The following is a 16996-nucleotide window of genomic DNA, read 5'->3' as shown; positions in this document are numbered from 1 at the left end:
AATTTTGGACAATTAACTGCAATATTTAACAAAAGTTGATGGAGATACATTAATTGAATAAACTTGAAACTTGAAATGAATGAAAGAAAAGTTAAAGGATTGAAATGAATTTTGGTGAAACATAAAAGGTGAGTTTTACATTTTAACATTTTATTTTTTCTCAATTTTAGTCATTTTCTTTTCTCTCATATAAACCAAACAAAAGGAGATTGCCTTTTGACTCAACATTTTTCTAATCTTTCCTATACTTTTTCTTCCCTCCTTTTTCAACTAGTCCAACTTCAATGTTAAAAACAAAAAATATGATGTTGCAAGAGTCTAATAGAATGTAAAAATGTAAGATTTTGTAGGAAATTCTTACGTAATTTAAATTCAATTAAAAATATATCTTAGAATAACAACTTGAAAAATGTAAAATTTTAAAAGTTTAAGTGATAACATTAAAAAAATTAAACAAAATGATAAATGCTTTCATTTTATATTATATATAGATTATGAATAATTGGTGTGACACAAATCGCAACAATTGTCACTTTAGTTTGTAAGCATTTTGCGTTAAAACTTATAGTAACATTTTGATTTTTGTCACTTCACTTCGGGACTATAGCAAGCACTCTTTGAGTGTGTTTTTCTTTATTAACCAAAAAAAAAAAAAAAAAAGGTCACAATAATATCATGACACCTAAATCCCAATGAAATTTTATTGTATGACGAGAGCACTAAGTGCTTATTTGGCAAAATAGTTTCAAACTATACTATAGGGGTGAAAGGCCAGGGAGTCCATATCTATGTATATATTGGGCCAGGGGTCCAATCCAAGGACGTTAAAAAACCCGAGGGCGGGTAAACACTTTCAGAAGGGATTATGTTAGTAAGTGAAGAAGTAAAATTTAATCAGAGCCACCCTGAGGGTGGTTTGAGGAAGAATCCCACCTTGGTTGGGCAAGGCCGAGGATAGAGGGTATGGTCTGCCATCAAGAGTAACATTCTGGACCATTCCATGGAAGATGATAGGTATTGAGAAGGAACATGACAAAAGAAGACCTTGAAATATCTAAGAGAAAGCTGCTACCATCGCATTGAATGCTCTGCAGTTAACTGAACCGTGCTTTTTAGCCTTACAGCTACTCCCAAAGACTTTAGGGATGGGCTGATGGGACAAGTATCAGTACTATCAATCTAAAGTTACACGTGGACGGTGGAAATGAAAGAAGAATGATAGTATAAAATAGAGGAGAAACCCTAATCGAAAAGGAGAGGGAAGAAACACTATAGCAATCTAAAACCAGACTTGGCAAAATAGTTTCAAACTATACTATGGGGGTGAAAGGCCAGGAAGCCCATATCTATGTATATATTGGGCCAGGGGTCCAATCCGAGGACGTTAAACAACCCGAGGATGGATAAACACTTTCAGAAGGGTTTGTGTAAGTGAAGAAGTAAAATCCAATCAGAGCCACCTCGAGGGTGGTCCGGAAGAATCCCACCTTGGTTGGGTAAGGCCAAGGATAGAGGGTATGGTCTGCCATCAAAAGCAACATTCCGGACCATTCCATGGAAGAGGATAGGTATTAAGAAGGAACAGGACAAAGGAAGGCCTTGAAATATCTAAGAGAAAGCTTCTACCATCGCATTAAATGCTCTGTAGCTAACTGAACAGTGCTTTTTAACCTTACAGCTACTCCCAAAAATTTTAGGGATGGACTGATGGGACAAGTATCAGCACTATCAATCTAAATTTACATGTGGACGGTGGAAATGAAAGAAGAAGGATAGTATAAAATAGAGGAGAAACCCTAATCGAAAAGGAGAGGGAAGAAACACTGTAGCAATCTAAAACTAGACTTGTAGCAAAGCCTAGAGAATAATATTTAAGAATCAGTCTCCTCGGACTTGGCCGGGGATGTTTTTCCTTAATAAACTTCAGTTATCTTTCTCTCTTTGTCATCAAAATCTATTGGTTTGTTATCTGATTCACTAAAAGTCAGTTTTCCAACTCATTCTCTACAAATTTATTACTTTGGGCTTTTTGAGCGTGAATCCATACCTCTGTTGGGCTAGAAGTCCAAACTAGGTCCTTACATATACCTTTTCAAAATACAATTTTTTCAATGAAAAAAAAAAAAAAAACTTTTTAAAACTTAGGGTATGTTTGGTAACTATTTTTTCCTTTTATTTTCTGTTTTCAAAAACAATTTTCTATTTTTGAAACTAAAAAGCTTGTTTGGCAACTCAAAATGGACAGAAAACAAAAACTGTTCTCAAAACTCAATTTGTGAAGGAAACTGAAAACATGCAAAAGATTATTTTCAGTTTCTAATTTTCAAAAGTTAATGAAAATATGCATTTGATTTAATGAATCTGTCGTATTTAATGAGTTAGCATTAGAGTTCAAATCCTAGTAACAACATGTTTTAATATTTTCTATTTTTTTCTTCAAAAAAATATTTTTTTAATTTCAACTAACCTGCAGACACCCCACTTTACAACTTGCATTCAACCAACTGGTAGATCTTCAGATTTGTGATACAAAACAAATCTTGATGTTCTAACGATCATAATGGTATGCCATGGGTTTTGATCGGGCCATCTGATCAAAAGTTATCATACAAACAATTTTCAATGATCATGGCTTGCCTATACAATGGGCTTGATCACATCCTATTCTAAACACTTAATTTTGATTGATTCTCACAAGAATTAATTTAAAGTTAATCAAGTGTGATTTTTGATTTGATTTCATTTTTTTTGAAGAAATAATAAAAAATGTTTTTCTTTATGGCATCTTATCTGCTATTTTTATTAAAAAAAAAAAAATTGGAGATATGATCCATGAAAAATTCAAAAAAAAAAAAAAAAATGCTCAAAAAACGTCATTATCTTCAGCAGCTACTTGAATCGCATTTTTGGTCAGAAAAACGTTGAAATTTGGATTTCTCTATTTCTATAAAAGTTGTAGAGAATTAAATTTCCTTTCAAAAAAAATCAATCCCAAATCAATTGGAATTTTGAGCAGCAAGTTATGGCCAAAAAAAGAAACAGGTGCAGAAGATAACACAAATTCAGCATTATCTTCAATTTTCTCTCAAAATTTCAAATGAGTTCAACATCAAATCTGGTCAAGCCTACCTAATAGACTTATCCTTTCCCTTTGCTTCAGAAGAAAGATTTTTGAAAAATAAATTGGGTAAAGAAACAGATACAGCCTATGAAAAAATTAAAAAATGCTCAAAAGACGTTACTATTTTCAGCAGCAATTTGAAACACATTTTTGGCATGGATAACGTTGAAATTTGGCTTTCTCTATTTCTGAAAAAGTTGTAGATAATTGAATTTCCTTTCAAAAATCACCCATCTTGAATCAATTGGAATTTTGAGCGGAAAATTAGAGCCAAAATACGAAGCAGGTGCAGCATCATTTCAAAATTTGAATGGGGATCAACACCAAATCCGTCCCAGCTCATTTAAACAGGTTATCTCCTCCCTTAGCTTCAGAAGAAAGCTAATAACTTAGCTTTAAAGTTAAGCCATCCCTTCCCCTATAAATAGAGAAGACCTCTTCCATTCTCTGGACCCCGAATTCCCTCTAGAGAGCTAGTGAGAAAGCAGAAAAAAAAGCTATTGAGCAACCATTGTTCTTACTTTGGTTGTAATTGAGTACTTCCTTGCTTTCTCCCTAGCCCTTTAGGTGATTATTTCCCCTTTTAATTTATGCTGGTAAGTAGTTAACTTTTTTTTTATTCTTTATACATGCTAGAATAAATGCTTATAAATCATTATTCACTTCTTTTATGCTATGCTTGGATGAACATGCCTATGTCTTATTGGTTTTCTCTTACATGCTTAGATGAACATTTCTAGGCCTATACACAATTTTCTTTTGAATGCTTAGATGAGCACTTCTAGGCTAAAACACAAATTTCTCTTTAATACCTAGATGAACATGTCTAGGTAGTTGTTTTACATTTTTAAATGCTTGAACAAACATGTCAAAGTATTTTGATTTTGTCTAGATAAACATGTCTAGGGTTTTTCTTTTACTTCTCTTCATAATTGCTTGGATGATCAAATATGCTTAAAGGTTTTATTTTTATTTGCTTCTCTTTGCAATTATGTTGATGACAAATAACATGACAATTTTGTTTTCCCTCACATGCTTAGATGAACATGTCTAGGTTAGGAATTCTTTATTTATATTGATCTCTTGGATGAACATGCCATGACCTTCATTTTTTGGTATCTAACAAATTTTATTTATTTATTTATTTTTTTCTCTTTATGTCAAATTCCCCTAACATATATTTATTTACACTTCCTGCAAATCACATGTTTATATGACATATTCTTTGTATTTGTTTGACATGACATGACATTGGCCACCTTAACCTAGGAGACTGGTTTTACCGGGCGAGATGGGTGCTTAATTCCTTCCCATCTCGTAAATTAGCCTCTGAACCAAGATCAAGGGTTCTAGACAATGTTCTTGTATATACAATTTTACCTTTTTTAGAATGTAACTAGGAAATAAAGTAATGTAATTTACTTTTCTTAGATTGTACCTAGGACAAAAAGCATTGTAAATTTGTGTTACAAAATTCGATGTAAATTGTCATATACATTAATACAACAGAAGTATTTTTCATTAAAGGTTTTCTTGTTTTTCCTTTTTAAATTAAATAAGTGGCGACTCCATGTAAAACACTCGATCTAGGGAGGAGCACATTTTTACATAACCAAACATGTTTTTTATTTCAAAAATACAAGAAAATTGTTTTTTATTTATATTCCCAAAAACAAGTTTTTGAAAATAGAAAATAAAAACTGTTATCAAACATAACCTAAGTGTGTTTTTTTCTTTTCTTTTCTTTTGGGTATTTTTTTTAAGAGTAAGATTTAGGTACAATACTTAGGTTCTGTTTATTAAATTCTCTTTTTAAGGTTCTGCTATGTGGATATTTTCTTATGAGATGGAAGTGTATTTTTTAATTAAATAGCTACATGGTTGAATCTTAAGAGGGGCACCTAAGGAACAGTACTTAAGGTACTATACCTAAATTTTGTCATTTTTTTAAATAGTCCTTTTGTATTTTTTTTTTTTTTTTTAAAGATGAATTATAAATTGTACCAAACAAGTAAAATGTTCTAAAGAAACTTGTATTGTCAAGTAGGGCTGTCCATCCAATCCGACAAACCGACCCACCCGAATATTCCGACCGGATCCGACCCAAAAACCGGCCGACCCGATCAAGTCATCGGTCGGCGGCGGGTCATTTGTTCCAAAAACCGACTCCGACGGGTCGGTCTCGGTTTTCCTCCCAAAGCCCGAAAAAACCCGATCCGACCGATGTACTAAGAATTTCAAGCAAAAAAATTCCAGAATCCGGCAGAAATTTCCAGAATCTGGCTGGATTTTCCAGATTCCGGCCTCAAATTTCCAGATTCCGACTTCAAATTTTCAGATTCTGGCAACAAATTTTCATATTTCGGCGACTTATCAAGTAGATCTATTGATATTTCGTCCAAATCTAGTGAAATCTCACCGGATCTAGCGAGATCTCACCAGATCCGGTTAGATCTCCGCCGGATTTGTCATTTTTTGGCCTGAAATCAACTATTTTGACTGGATTTTTCACCGTGGACTGTTCCGACCGAACCGACTGTGTTCCCGGCGCAAAACCGACCAAGCCGATCCGACTCCCTCACCGGTCGGCGGCGGATCAGGATTTTCTCAACCCGATTCTATCGGGTCGGTCTCGGGTTGGGCACAAACTCGACCCGGACCGACCCGTGGACACCCCTATTGTCAAGTAATATTAAGTACTTATGAACTACTGCTAACAAAAACATTAAATTTCTGTATTAATTGGGTTGCTTCTATTAGTTTAAAATACCTCATCAGCTCTTTGTTTTGTTTTGTTTTTTTTTTCAAAGAAGAAAATACCTCGTCAGGTGAAATATCAATCTCTAATCATAAAACGCAGTAAACGGCAAAAAAAAAAAAAAAAAAAAAGACCTGCGTCCTTTACTCCTTTTCTAGTTATACTATGTTAATTAAATCATAGTAAACGGCAACCCAAAAACCCGAAAACGTTGTCGTTTTGGAGAAGGCTCAAAGACCAAGTGTATCTTCTTCTATCTGTCATTGGGAGAAAGAGGAGCAATTATCAATTCAGAGCGAAGGAGAAGGAGAAGGAGAAGGAGAAAAATGAGCGAGACGAGACCAGTGCCGAGGAGAGAGAGCCCATGGGGATTGCCAGAAGGGGATAATCGTCAACCAAAGGCCCATCGATGCAATGACCGAGCCGAGGATGTCATCCAAGTACTCTCTTCTTTCTCATCACTTTTCTCTATTCTTCGCTTCACAAATCTAATCTATAAGAGCTATACTTTATCTCTATGTTGTTTTGATAGCTATTAGAAGTTTCCAAGCTCTTTCTTTTGTTGGGTTTTGTTGTCTTGGTCGATTGGATTGTACATTTCATGGTAAATGGTGTGAGAGTGGAATTCTGGGTGTTTGGAGGGTTTTTGGCTTTGTGGGTTTTGATGGGTTTTAAGTGAGGTTCATGTTTGTGCTTGATTTTTGTGGGTTGTTAGAGAAGAAATGGGATGGGAGGTTATTTTTGTTTCTTTTGTTTTTAGTTGAAAACTCGTTGTTTTTCTATCAATATTTTGATTTTGGGACTTGCTTTTGGATCCTAGCTCGCCAAACTATATATGAAATGCCATTCTTTTTAGTTTAGAAGCAAAGATGAGCACTGTTTACCTCAACAACCTAAATCATCAAAAAATAATAATAGAGTCGGTAAGGGGCAAGAGGGTTTTCGAGAAAGAGTTGTTTGCTGCAACTGTCTTTATGAAGAATATATAATAAGAGCTATCAGGAATGATGTTATACTTAGGATTGGTGGCTGCTGCAAGTGCGGAGGCTTCATGATTTCATTTTCAGTTAAGGCTTGTTTGTAATCCGTTTTGTTGTTCTGCTGCTTGTGGACTGGTTGTAATCTTAATTTTGTTTAATAAGAGCTGCTCGTTCATTTTATTTTATTTTTATTATTTTTTAAAGAGTGCTTAAGAGGATGAGTTGTGAGAGGGATGGGAAACAAACAAGCTCATTGATTAGGGAATTTGCGCTGAATTCATGGTTTTATTATATTACTTTTCATTGAAATTGGTAGTATAATGTGATTCCTTTGAAAATTTATAATTTTTGGGTTGATTAGATCCACTTAGTTTCAATTGTAATTGAAATTCGGATAGGACACGCGGAGATTGCATGTTTTTAAGTGTGTGTTGATTTTCATGGGTTAAGATTTATGTTGAGGAGAAGAGTCAATCTTATTTAGTTTGTTTCTTAAAGTTTAGTTAATTAGAATGATCCTTGCCCCTTTCTATGTCCAGCTAAACGCAGAGTCATGTTGAAAATACTTTTTGATTTGTTTCTTTCTTCCAGTTTTGTTTTCCTTCATGGTTGAGGAAAAGTAAGTTTTGCCTTTACTCCTCTTGGGTTCAAATACATTGGTCTGTTGTGTAGGCTTGTTTTGAGGGAAACCCGTTTAGTACAGTTCCAGGACCTTTCAAGCTCTTCTGGCGATGCATGCGTTCTAAACCCGGGTATGGTTCATTTAATCATTTTAAGTTTGCAGTTCTAATTTTTTATTTTTATGTGTATACTCCATTATGTATGAATATATTTTATAAATTTATTTCAACATGAACCATTAATTGCTATGATGTAGCTTGTAGATACCATCAATGTAATTGATGAAAGATGGCTCTTTAAAGTTACTCTACTTACCACGAAATGCCCACAATCTTGTATTTTCAACCCTCCATAAGATGAGGCCTTTTTTGTGGTGGCACACTGATTTGAAAGCTCTTCTATTTTTGTCCATATCTGATACTTTATGTTTTGTTTGTAAGGGTGCATTCAGTTACATCTTGAAATTTATGTTATTGCCCCCATTATCTGAAATAAGTGTGGTTGTGCAGGGAGGAACCGACAGAACCATATACCTATTTGCAGTTGGATCCCCCAAAAAGAGAGGTGAAACTTGAGTAAACCACTTCTTAGAAAGCCATCAAGACGATTTTAGTTTTAGGTTGAATCACTATGATTTCTATACTTCCAGTTTTGTTGTCTATCAAATATAAGGCTTACATTAATTTCAAGCGCCACTAAGTTTTTGGCTTTCTATGGTTTGATAATAAGGATGTTAAATGAATCCCCAAACTTCCAATGTGATTATGATTTGCACCACCTATTAGTGATTTTATGTCTTTTTTATCTTATGATTGCAACCTGGTTTTCTTCTGCATAAATGGATCACCTGCTACAGGAAGATTATGCATTCTGGAAATAGTTCTGGAAGAAAATTTGACAGTAAGTGGTATAGTTCTAGCCACTGACTCATTCATCTTTAAATAATGTCACGATGCCGAAAGAAGATTATTGATTTGCACCAATGAGTTCTAGCTCAATTGGCATCTCCCTTTTAGGTGACGGGTGAGGTTGTGGATTCGAGAACTATTAGGTGCGTGTGTAACTAACCAAATTATGGGAATTTCCGTAGATTCTTGTGAGACTAACGAATATTAGCGCATGTTTGAATATCTTGCCATGTTTGTTCTTTTTGTATTTTGTTTTTTCTCAAAAGACAAATGATTGTAAGACAGCTGTTTCCTGTGTTGATTGAAATAACTTTGCTAGCAAGAATATCGGGGATAATTACATATTAGGGGTTTGCCAGTGGACCTTGTAAGCCATAAATTTAATAGGGAAGAAGTCAAGTCTCGCCGCATTTGCGTTGGAAGCGGGAGGTGGTAGTTTTCTGTTGTCACTAGCTCTCCCCTAAACAACAGCTCTAGTCCCTCTTTGCCTAAGCACTATGACCTGTTATTTTTTCTCGTAGCCCTATTAATTTCAGCCTCTTATCAGACAATGACAAGGTGCAAGCTAATGAAGTGCTTTATTATTATAAATAAACTGTCACATGAAAGAGCAATACAATATATTTGCAGATATATATATATTGGTGCTAAAATACAAAACTCACATTCTAAGTTTGTACAGAACTCATTTTAGTCCTATAACTTTGTTTTCGTTTATTTCAGTCCTCTAAGTTTCAAATTTATTCAATTAAAGCCTCTCTATCAATTTTTTTTTTAAAATAATGGAAAATATTCTTTAAATAAAGGAAAATATTTTTCAATCATTAATTGAAAATTTTTAATTAAAAAAATTTGAAGAAAAAAATTTTAAAAATTGGACAATTAACTACAATATAACAAAAGTTGATAGAGAGGTCTTACATGAATAAACTTGAAACTTAAAAGACTGAAGTAAACGAAAGCAAAATTATATTACTAAAATGAATTTTGGTGAAAATAAAGGGCGAGTTTTGCATTTATTTTGGTTTTTTTTTTTTTTTCGGTTTTACAATTGCTGAACTTGGAGAACACAAATGCTATTCATAAATGGAGATGTGGGCTCTCCTCCCGCCTCTGCCATTCTCCATGACATTTCAAATGTAGCAACACAATGACGAGTCCAGCGACTGGTTGACTTTAATTGCTTTCTTGCATTTTAGGCAATTTTTCTATATCTACATCTTCAGTTCTTCTACGGCCGCACACTTTGCCACAAAATAGTCTGCTAAAAATCAATAATGGGCTCTCTCACAATCAGATTCCTCTCCACGGTTAGTTCTTCTATGGCTACACACTTTGCCACAAAATAGTAGGCTAAAAATCAATAATGGGCTCTCCCACAGTCAAATTCCTCTCCACAGTCCATGGTAGGTCAAAGAGCTTTGCAGTGATGAACTTGAAGATCTTATTCACGTTGATGTTGTAGGTTGCACTTGAAAAGAAAAGGGTTGCATTGAGGGCCTTTGCTAATTTTCTTGCCTGTCATAAATAACATAGAAAAACAAATCACAACTATTACTCCATTAGATTATGGTAACTCTAAAATGAGTAATTGGCTGTTAAAAGAGGTTGTTAGGCAGCCCCCTACTATTGTTGCTGAAATGGGTGGGGTGGTTATCTCCTTGAAATGGATGGATCAGCGGATTGTGAGTCTAGGTTTGTTGATGAAACACTTGAAGCCCACAGTTTCCTTTAAGAGAGTTGTTGGTTTGTTAAAACTATCCTTACCAAAATCAATTTTCACAGTAACTCTTAGTTTGGAGTCAAGGAGGATGCAAAATCCTTGTCAATTCTTGACTCTTGATAATGAAGATGTTTTCAACATCCTTATCCACGTTTATTCCTGAAAGACCATCTGTCCTCAATCATGTCTATTTTAAGGACTGATAAATCTAATCTACTTCTACAAGGCCCTACAATAATTCATAATCTTGACAAATGACATCTCAATAACTCACAGAATATTAGGTGGAATAAACCGATATGATTTCTTAACTAATAAACATGAATGATTAACATCCACCAAAAAACACACCATGAATGATTATTAAGAGATCATCATTGTATTATAAAATGAATTTACAAAACAATGTCATCGTCCTTAGTTTCTCTAAATTTAATGGTCAGTCAAGACCCAAAGATTGATCACTTACAAAACAATATCATGAACCCTGAAATGTGGGATTTATCTTATAACTTGAACATATGAATTTATGAACTAATAAGGTTAATGAATTTCTGGGTTACTTAATAAATAAATCAAAAATTCTATAAACCCAAAATAGGCAAACTTTTATTTAAAGATTGGAAACTTTACCTGACTTGCGATCGTCCATTGCAAATCTATGGGGAGTTGGATGAATTCATCAAACTTTGTTCCAATTAAAACAGGAATTGCAGTCTGAAATCAAGCACACAAGAAAGAACACATATATGAGCATATAAGCAAACGTGGATCAGGTCTGTTCATAGCCTTATTTTGGATCCAACATACCAAAAGAAATTGGGAAAAATTAGGATATGCTCAGGTCATATGCATACCTGATTCCATTTTCTTGCTTCTTGATGCCACTTTATGATACTGCAATTATACATTGAAAACCAAAAAAAAATTATTTTCGTTTACCAAAAAAAAAAAAAAAAAAAAATTATACATGGGAAACCTCTTAGATTTCCTTTCTTCAGTAAAATCAAGTTAAAGAAACTAGATCCACTAAGCCTAATTGTCTCTTATTTTCATTATCAATGCTTTCAAATAAATAATAATAAATAAAAAAAAAACCCTTGAAAATTAAAAACTCACTTATTTAACGTACACCGACTTGTTAGATCAAACATGAACAACATTGCAACAGAGTCCTTGCAAGCAGCAGGAATGTGATCTCGAGACATTTTATCACCTACAAGCATATAATGATGAAAAATCAAACAAATGGTCAGAATAACATTATATGACGTTTTATTTGATCATTGAATACATGACAGGATAATTTTAGATTTTTATTTTATTTTATAATTTCCTCAAATCCAGAAATGTATTTTGTGGTCCATGTTCTCTGGGCAACCAAATAAAGTCTGAAGAAACATATAAACACGGATTCACGTTAAGAAAGAAAAGAAAAAAACAAGAAAATTTGCATACCTTCTACTTCCCAAATACAATAAGAAATACGTGCACCTCCAACCAATAATGTTTTATCCATCATATTTAGTCCTTTATTTTGCAGGGCTTCCTGTTCTTGCCCTACATACTTCACCTTCAATCAAGAACAAAACCAAATCATGCTTTTTTTTAATTTTTTAATTTTTCAAAATTTGAAATTTCAATGTTATAAATAAAAAATCATAACCATATATTTCTAATATCCAATTTAATCATAAGTTGATAAACATTATCCTTTATTTAAAAAGAAGAATGAAACAAGTAAGTATGCAATAGATTCAAAAAGAATTCATCATACTAATGATAAATCTATAATAAAAAAAAAAAAAATACAAACCAGGAAACTAGTCTTTCCAATTTGGTAATCACCCAAAAGACTTATCTTCAAGGCAACCAAATCCGAGTCCTTGTCATGGCTATGATGATGATACACGGGTGTCACATTCTCATTCTCCACAGAAGCAAAGCCACCCTCTGGGGTGCCTATAGATGAAGATGTCACCGTGCCACGTGCTAGCATGCGGTACCGGATTGGTTTCTTTAGGGGGGGACATCTGAGAATTTGATTCAACACACGTCGAAACCATCGCCGGAGGATTAAAAGGCGACGATGAATCCTCCTCCTAAGGCTGAGTTGAGCTAATTGTTGGCCATGTTGTGTCATTTCAAAATTATTATTATTATTATTTTTTTTTATGTGATGATGGATGGCCTCAAAGCCTCAACTGAGTTTCTCCTCTATTTTGGCCATGAAAAAGAAAGGAATTTTTTTGAAAGCTGGCCTCTCCGATTCTCAAAACCTATGGGTTATTTTTAGTACATGCTTTTATTGGTTTTTTGGGTTTTGGCTTTTTTGCTTCTTCTTCTTCTTATTTCAGTTACAACGACCTTTTGCTATCTATGTGACTACTTTAACGGGACAGTTGACCAGCATGATAGACAAGATTTGATTATTTAAATAGTCCAAATTGCCGACTATGTTTTTGAGTTGTTCAAATTTAGGGTGTGATCTGTTTATTTTGTTGAAATTGACAATTTTTTGTTAAAAATACTGTAGATAAAAGTAAAAGTTAGCTGAAATAGTATAGTAAAACCCATAAAATAGTATTAAAAAATACAATAAAATCTATGAATAGTAGCAAAAATAAACGGAATAGTAAAATAAGCTTGTTTTTTTAATTTAGAGTCAAACGCACCCTTAATGGGTATATTGTAAATTTTTGAATGTTTGTGGGCTTTTCTTCCATGAATTTTATCCCAAAGTCCTCAATTGATTGCAAATCACCTACGGAGTAGGTTGATTCTGCAGAGGTAAGAGAGTTATAAGTTTGTTGAAAAAATCAAGATCCTTTAAACTTTTTTTCCACATTAAAAATAGTTTTTTTTTTTCCCTTTTCGTTTTCTTTATCAGAAGATTAAAGATAAAAATAAAATAAATGAATATTCAAACCTCAAGGAAATTGAAATCTTAACTAGTAGACCTTTTATCCCCCCCCCCCCCCCCCCCCCCCCCCCCAAAAAAAAAAAAAAAAATCCAAATAGTAGTACTTAGCATCTTCAAGGACTTCTAGAGTTCTAGGTATGATCAACTGAGTTTTGATATTAGCATTCCATTCACATAATTACAGTCTAAACCCACTTGACCGAAAGGAGCTCACCAGATTGTGAAGTATATATCCGCATTCTTTTCATTTTAGCACTTAACATTTAAGATATAGCAATACGTAGAGAATGATAGAGATGGTTCAAAGAAGACAAGACGAATTCAAAATAAGACCCATTAGGCTAAGATGGCACAAACTCATTGAGCTATAAATTCTGACCCTGATCATTTATCTAAGAGAAATATATATATATATTTTTTTTTTTTTTTTTTACAAGATAGAATTCTACTCTAGTCTAATCTAAGTGTATATGTGTGTGAAGCTCCCTCCTGGAGACTTGAATCCCGGCCCTTCCCTCCCACACCCCACAAGCATTTATACTTGTGGAATAACCATTGCACCAAGGATGTGCGGTGGTTAATCTGAGAGAATTACAAGTTTGAAGTTATAATAATAATAATAATAATAATAATAATAATAATAATTGTAGGTATAAGGGCCCAAAAATTATATATTGGACCTTGGGCCTTATTCAAGAACATGGGGTGATCCAAGAACGAATAAATAGTAGTGGATGATTTAAGTTCAAAGTCCCATGAGTAGGTTACAAATGGGAAGGTAAGCCGATAAGGAATATCTTTTCGGATAAGCCAAGTACAGGTCAAATATACATCATAATGTTCAAGGTGAACTTCTAAGGAGTTTCAGTGATAGGGACGTTCATCATAAACGTACAAAAGGGATAGGAAGTTAGGAACTTAGAAATATTTAAGCCTTGAAACAGTTTTGCCTTGGTTACCTCAACTCACAGAAGGCCTGAAGGGGTATCCGATGGAATAAGCACTCAAGTAGTGGTTTAAATGATCAACAAGTGTAGGGTCAAGATGATCAAAAGGAAACTATATAATGTAAGACACCCTCCATGGAGAAATGATCGGAAATTTATAAGAGAAAGCACTGTAATAGCTTAAACCATATCTATAACCATTCTCAATCTATATATATTAGAACAGACCTCATTTGATTGTGCCGAGGATAAATTTACTTAGACAACTCCAATCCATTCCTGTTTAATTGTTAGTTAAAATCCATTCTAACTGTTATCCTATTCATTAGAGCCTAGTTCTTCAATCCACTCTCTACAAATTCATTGTATTGGGCTTATTGGGCTTGGATCCAATCATACTTTGGGTCTAATGTCCAAAACATGACCCTACAATTGACGCCGTCTGTGGGAAGGACTTGTGTGATAGTGAGTGCAACGGTTAACTATGGTAGGATCAGGTCCTTATCAACAAGAATCCATGAGGTCCCAACGACAAGATAATTTCCTTAATCTTGAACGTAGGAGAGATCGAGAGGGTAGCGTGCACACTACACATACTATTAGAAGCCACTCTCAAGTTGGAAGTCACGTCTCTCAGGAGCAGAACAACAAAGCCATGCAACTGGAAATTGACCATTTAAAGAAGAAGTTGCGCCATGCACGGCAAAAGCGAACCCACTTCAACTCTAACGTTTCCTCTGATGATGGAGAGGATGCTAGTTATAAACGAAGGTCAAGAACCCCACCTAGCGAGTCTTTCTCCCACGATGAGGAACACCATCATAAGCATAGGTATAAGAGCTCGCCTCGCAAAGGCTTGGGAAATGACACTATGAGCAAGGCGTTGGACCAGATTTCCAAGTCACCTTTCACACACAAGATTAAAGGGGTAAGACTTTCTCGGTGATTCAATCAGCCAATGTTCACCATCTACAATGGTCGAACGGATCCTGTGGAGCATGTGAGCCATTTCAACCAAAGAATGGCCATCCATTTTAAGAACGAGGCCTTGATGTGTAAGATGTTCCCATCCAGCCTAGGACCCATGGTGATGAGATGGTTTGATAGCCTGGGGGCAGGTTCCATAAATTCCTTCAAGAAGCTCACCCAAGCATTTGGCTATCGTTTTATTACTTATAGTAGGGTTCCTCGGCCCTTGGGTTCCTTACTATCCTTATCCATGTGAGAGGGGGAGACCCTGAAGACATACTCGAACAGATATTGGGAGATGTTTAATGAGATAGATGGTGACTTTGATGAAGTGGCCATCAGTACTTTCAAGGTTGTCCTCCTAGCTAAGCACAATTTAAGGAAGTCTTTGACGGGAAAGCCTGTCACTAGTGTGCGCTAACTCATGGATCGGATTGACAAGTATAAGAGGGTTGAGGAAGACTAGTAGCAGGGGAAAGGTAAAGCTAAGGTTATCCCTCAGAAGATGAGGGATTTCAGGTTGGACCGATACAATAACAACCGACCTCGAAAGGACTTTACTGGGCAATCGGGGCCTGCCAGTACCCAGGTGGTTAATGCAGTATTTCTAGAACCGATGCATCAGGTCTTGGAGAAAATTAAGAATGAGTCGTTCTTCAAATGGCCAAACAAGATGGTAGGAAACCCCTTGAGGCGCAATTAGAGCCTTTATTGCTAGTACCACCAAGACCAGAGGCACACTATTGAGGACTGTAGAAATTTGTGGGATCATTTGGACCAGCTGGTCTGAGAAGGAAAATTGAAGCAGTTTTTGCATCATTCCAATGGTCAGTAGAGCCAAGCAAATTCAGAACCTCGAAGAGATGCTTCTTCAAAACCTCCTTTAGGCACGATAAATGTCATTTTTGCTGCTCTAGGGAGGACCAGTTCTTGTCCCTCTAAGGTGATGTTTGTGGCTTGGCTATGCACCGAGGACACTAATCCGAAGCCAAAGAGGGCTAGAGTGGGTATCCAATTAGCACTAAGTTTTTCGGACAAAGATAAGATCAGAACCATATAGCCCCATGATGATGCTTTGGTGGTCATGCTTAGGATTGGGGGGGTACGACATGAAGAGAATGATGGTGGAGCAAGGCAATGACACAGAGATTATGTATCCTGACCTGTACAAGGGGTTGAACTTGAGACCCAAGGACTTAACAGCCTATGACTCTCCTTGGGTGAGTTTTGATGGAAAGGTTGTCATTCCTAAGGGTCAAATTAGACTACTCATGCAGGTTGGTTCAGAAGTGGATTTCATCGTGATGGATGCTTATTTCCCCTACACGGCCATTGTGGCTAGACCCTAGCTTCATGCTCTAGGAGCCGTCTCTTCTACTCTGCACCAGAAGGTGAAAAATCCGTCAAGGGGCTAGATCGAAGAGATTGTGGGGAGTCAGTCCACGGCTAGGCAGTGCCTAGTGGCTGCCATCTTACATTAGCTCGAAGTTGAGTCCTCGACCTCTACTAAAAAGGGCTTATAGCAATTAAAGGCTTCAGTGTTGCCTATTAATGGATCAGCCAAGGAGGTGAAATGTGAAGATTTAGAGACGGTTGTTATTGATGATGATCCAGAGAAGTTCTTTCAGGTCGAAACTCAGCTGCCTCCTCAAGAGAAGGAAGAGCTAATAGAGTTTCTTAAGAGAAACATTGATGTGTTCGCATGGAACACCTACCAGGCCTCAAGGGTGAATCTGAGCTTCATCTGCCATTATTTAAATGTTTATCCACCTGTCACCCCCAAGAAGCAACCAGCTCAGCGCTTGTCCAAGGATCATTCTAATGCTGTCAAAGACGAGGTGATGAAGCTTAAGTAAGCAGGGGCTATTAAAGAGGTATTCTACCCTAAGTTGCTGGCCAATACTGTGGTGGTAAAAAAGAAGAACAAGAAGTGGCGAGTGTGTGTGGTCTTTACTGATCTAAATAGGGCTTGCCCAAAAGAACCCTTCCTTATGCCTAGGATAGACTAGCTAGTTGATGCAACTGTAGGCCATCCTCGGATGAACT

General features: G+C 35.6%; 2 protein-coding genes across 2 annotated transcripts; one reads left to right on the top strand and one right to left on the bottom strand.

Annotated features, from left to right (window-relative positions):
• The first annotated feature begins 6127 nt into the window (after positions 1-6127).
• On the top strand, positions 6128-8284 carry LOC126695362 (uncharacterized). The gene is made up of 3 exons (XM_050392073.1): positions 6128-6319; positions 7532-7611; positions 7990-8284. Exons 1-3 carry the CDS (start codon positions 6206-6208, stop codon positions 8057-8059), a joined length of 264 nt encoding a protein of 87 aa, XP_050248030.1. The 5' UTR covers positions 6128-6205; the 3' UTR covers positions 8060-8284.
• Positions 8285-8964: 680 nt separating this feature from the next.
• Positions 8965-12483, bottom strand: LOC126695361 (septum-promoting GTP-binding protein 1). The gene is made up of 6 exons (XM_050392072.1): positions 11928-12483; positions 11570-11684; positions 11231-11327; positions 10969-11008; positions 10745-10828; positions 8965-9906 (listed from the first exon to the last, which is right to left on the bottom strand). The coding sequence occupies exons 1-6, from the start codon at positions 12252-12254 to the stop codon at positions 9742-9744; spliced, it is 828 nt and encodes a 275-aa protein (XP_050248029.1). The 5' UTR covers positions 12255-12483; the 3' UTR covers positions 8965-9741.
• Between the last annotated feature and the right edge of the window lie 4513 nt (positions 12484-16996).

This window comes from Quercus robur, chromosome 8 (genome assembly GCF_932294415.1).
Source record: "Quercus robur chromosome 8, dhQueRobu3.1, whole genome shotgun sequence".
Lineage (NCBI taxonomy): Eukaryota > Viridiplantae > Streptophyta > Magnoliopsida > Fagales > Fagaceae > Quercus > Quercus robur.
Note: the sequence above shows the minus strand (reverse complement) of the source record. Positions and strands in the feature narration are given on the sequence as shown.

Excerpts from the sequence above, each read along its gene's own strand:
- LOC126695362 (XM_050392073.1), top strand. The coding sequence starts at position 6,206 with ATGAGCGAGACGAGACCAGTGCCGAGGAGAGAGAGCCCATGGGGATTG. Across the intron at positions 6,320-7,531 it reads GAGCCGAGGATGTCATCCAA|GCTTGTTTTGAGGGAAACCC; the intron begins GTACTCTCTTCT and ends TCTGTTGTGTAG. Across the intron at positions 7,612-7,989 it reads TGCATGCGTTCTAAACCCGG|GGAGGAACCGACAGAACCAT; the intron begins GTATGGTTCATT and ends GTGGTTGTGCAG.
- LOC126695361 (XM_050392072.1), bottom strand. The coding sequence starts at position 12,254 with ATGACACAACATGGCCAACAATTAGCTCAACTCAGCCTTAGGAGGAGG. Across the intron at positions 11,685-11,927 it reads TTGGAAAGACTAGTTTCCTG|GTGAAGTATGTAGGGCAAGA; the intron begins GTTTGTATTTTT and ends TCTTGATTGAAG. Across the intron at positions 9,907-10,744 it reads AATGGACGATCGCAAGTCAG|GCAAGAAAATTAGCAAAGGC; the intron begins GTAAAGTTTCCA and ends TATTTATGACAG.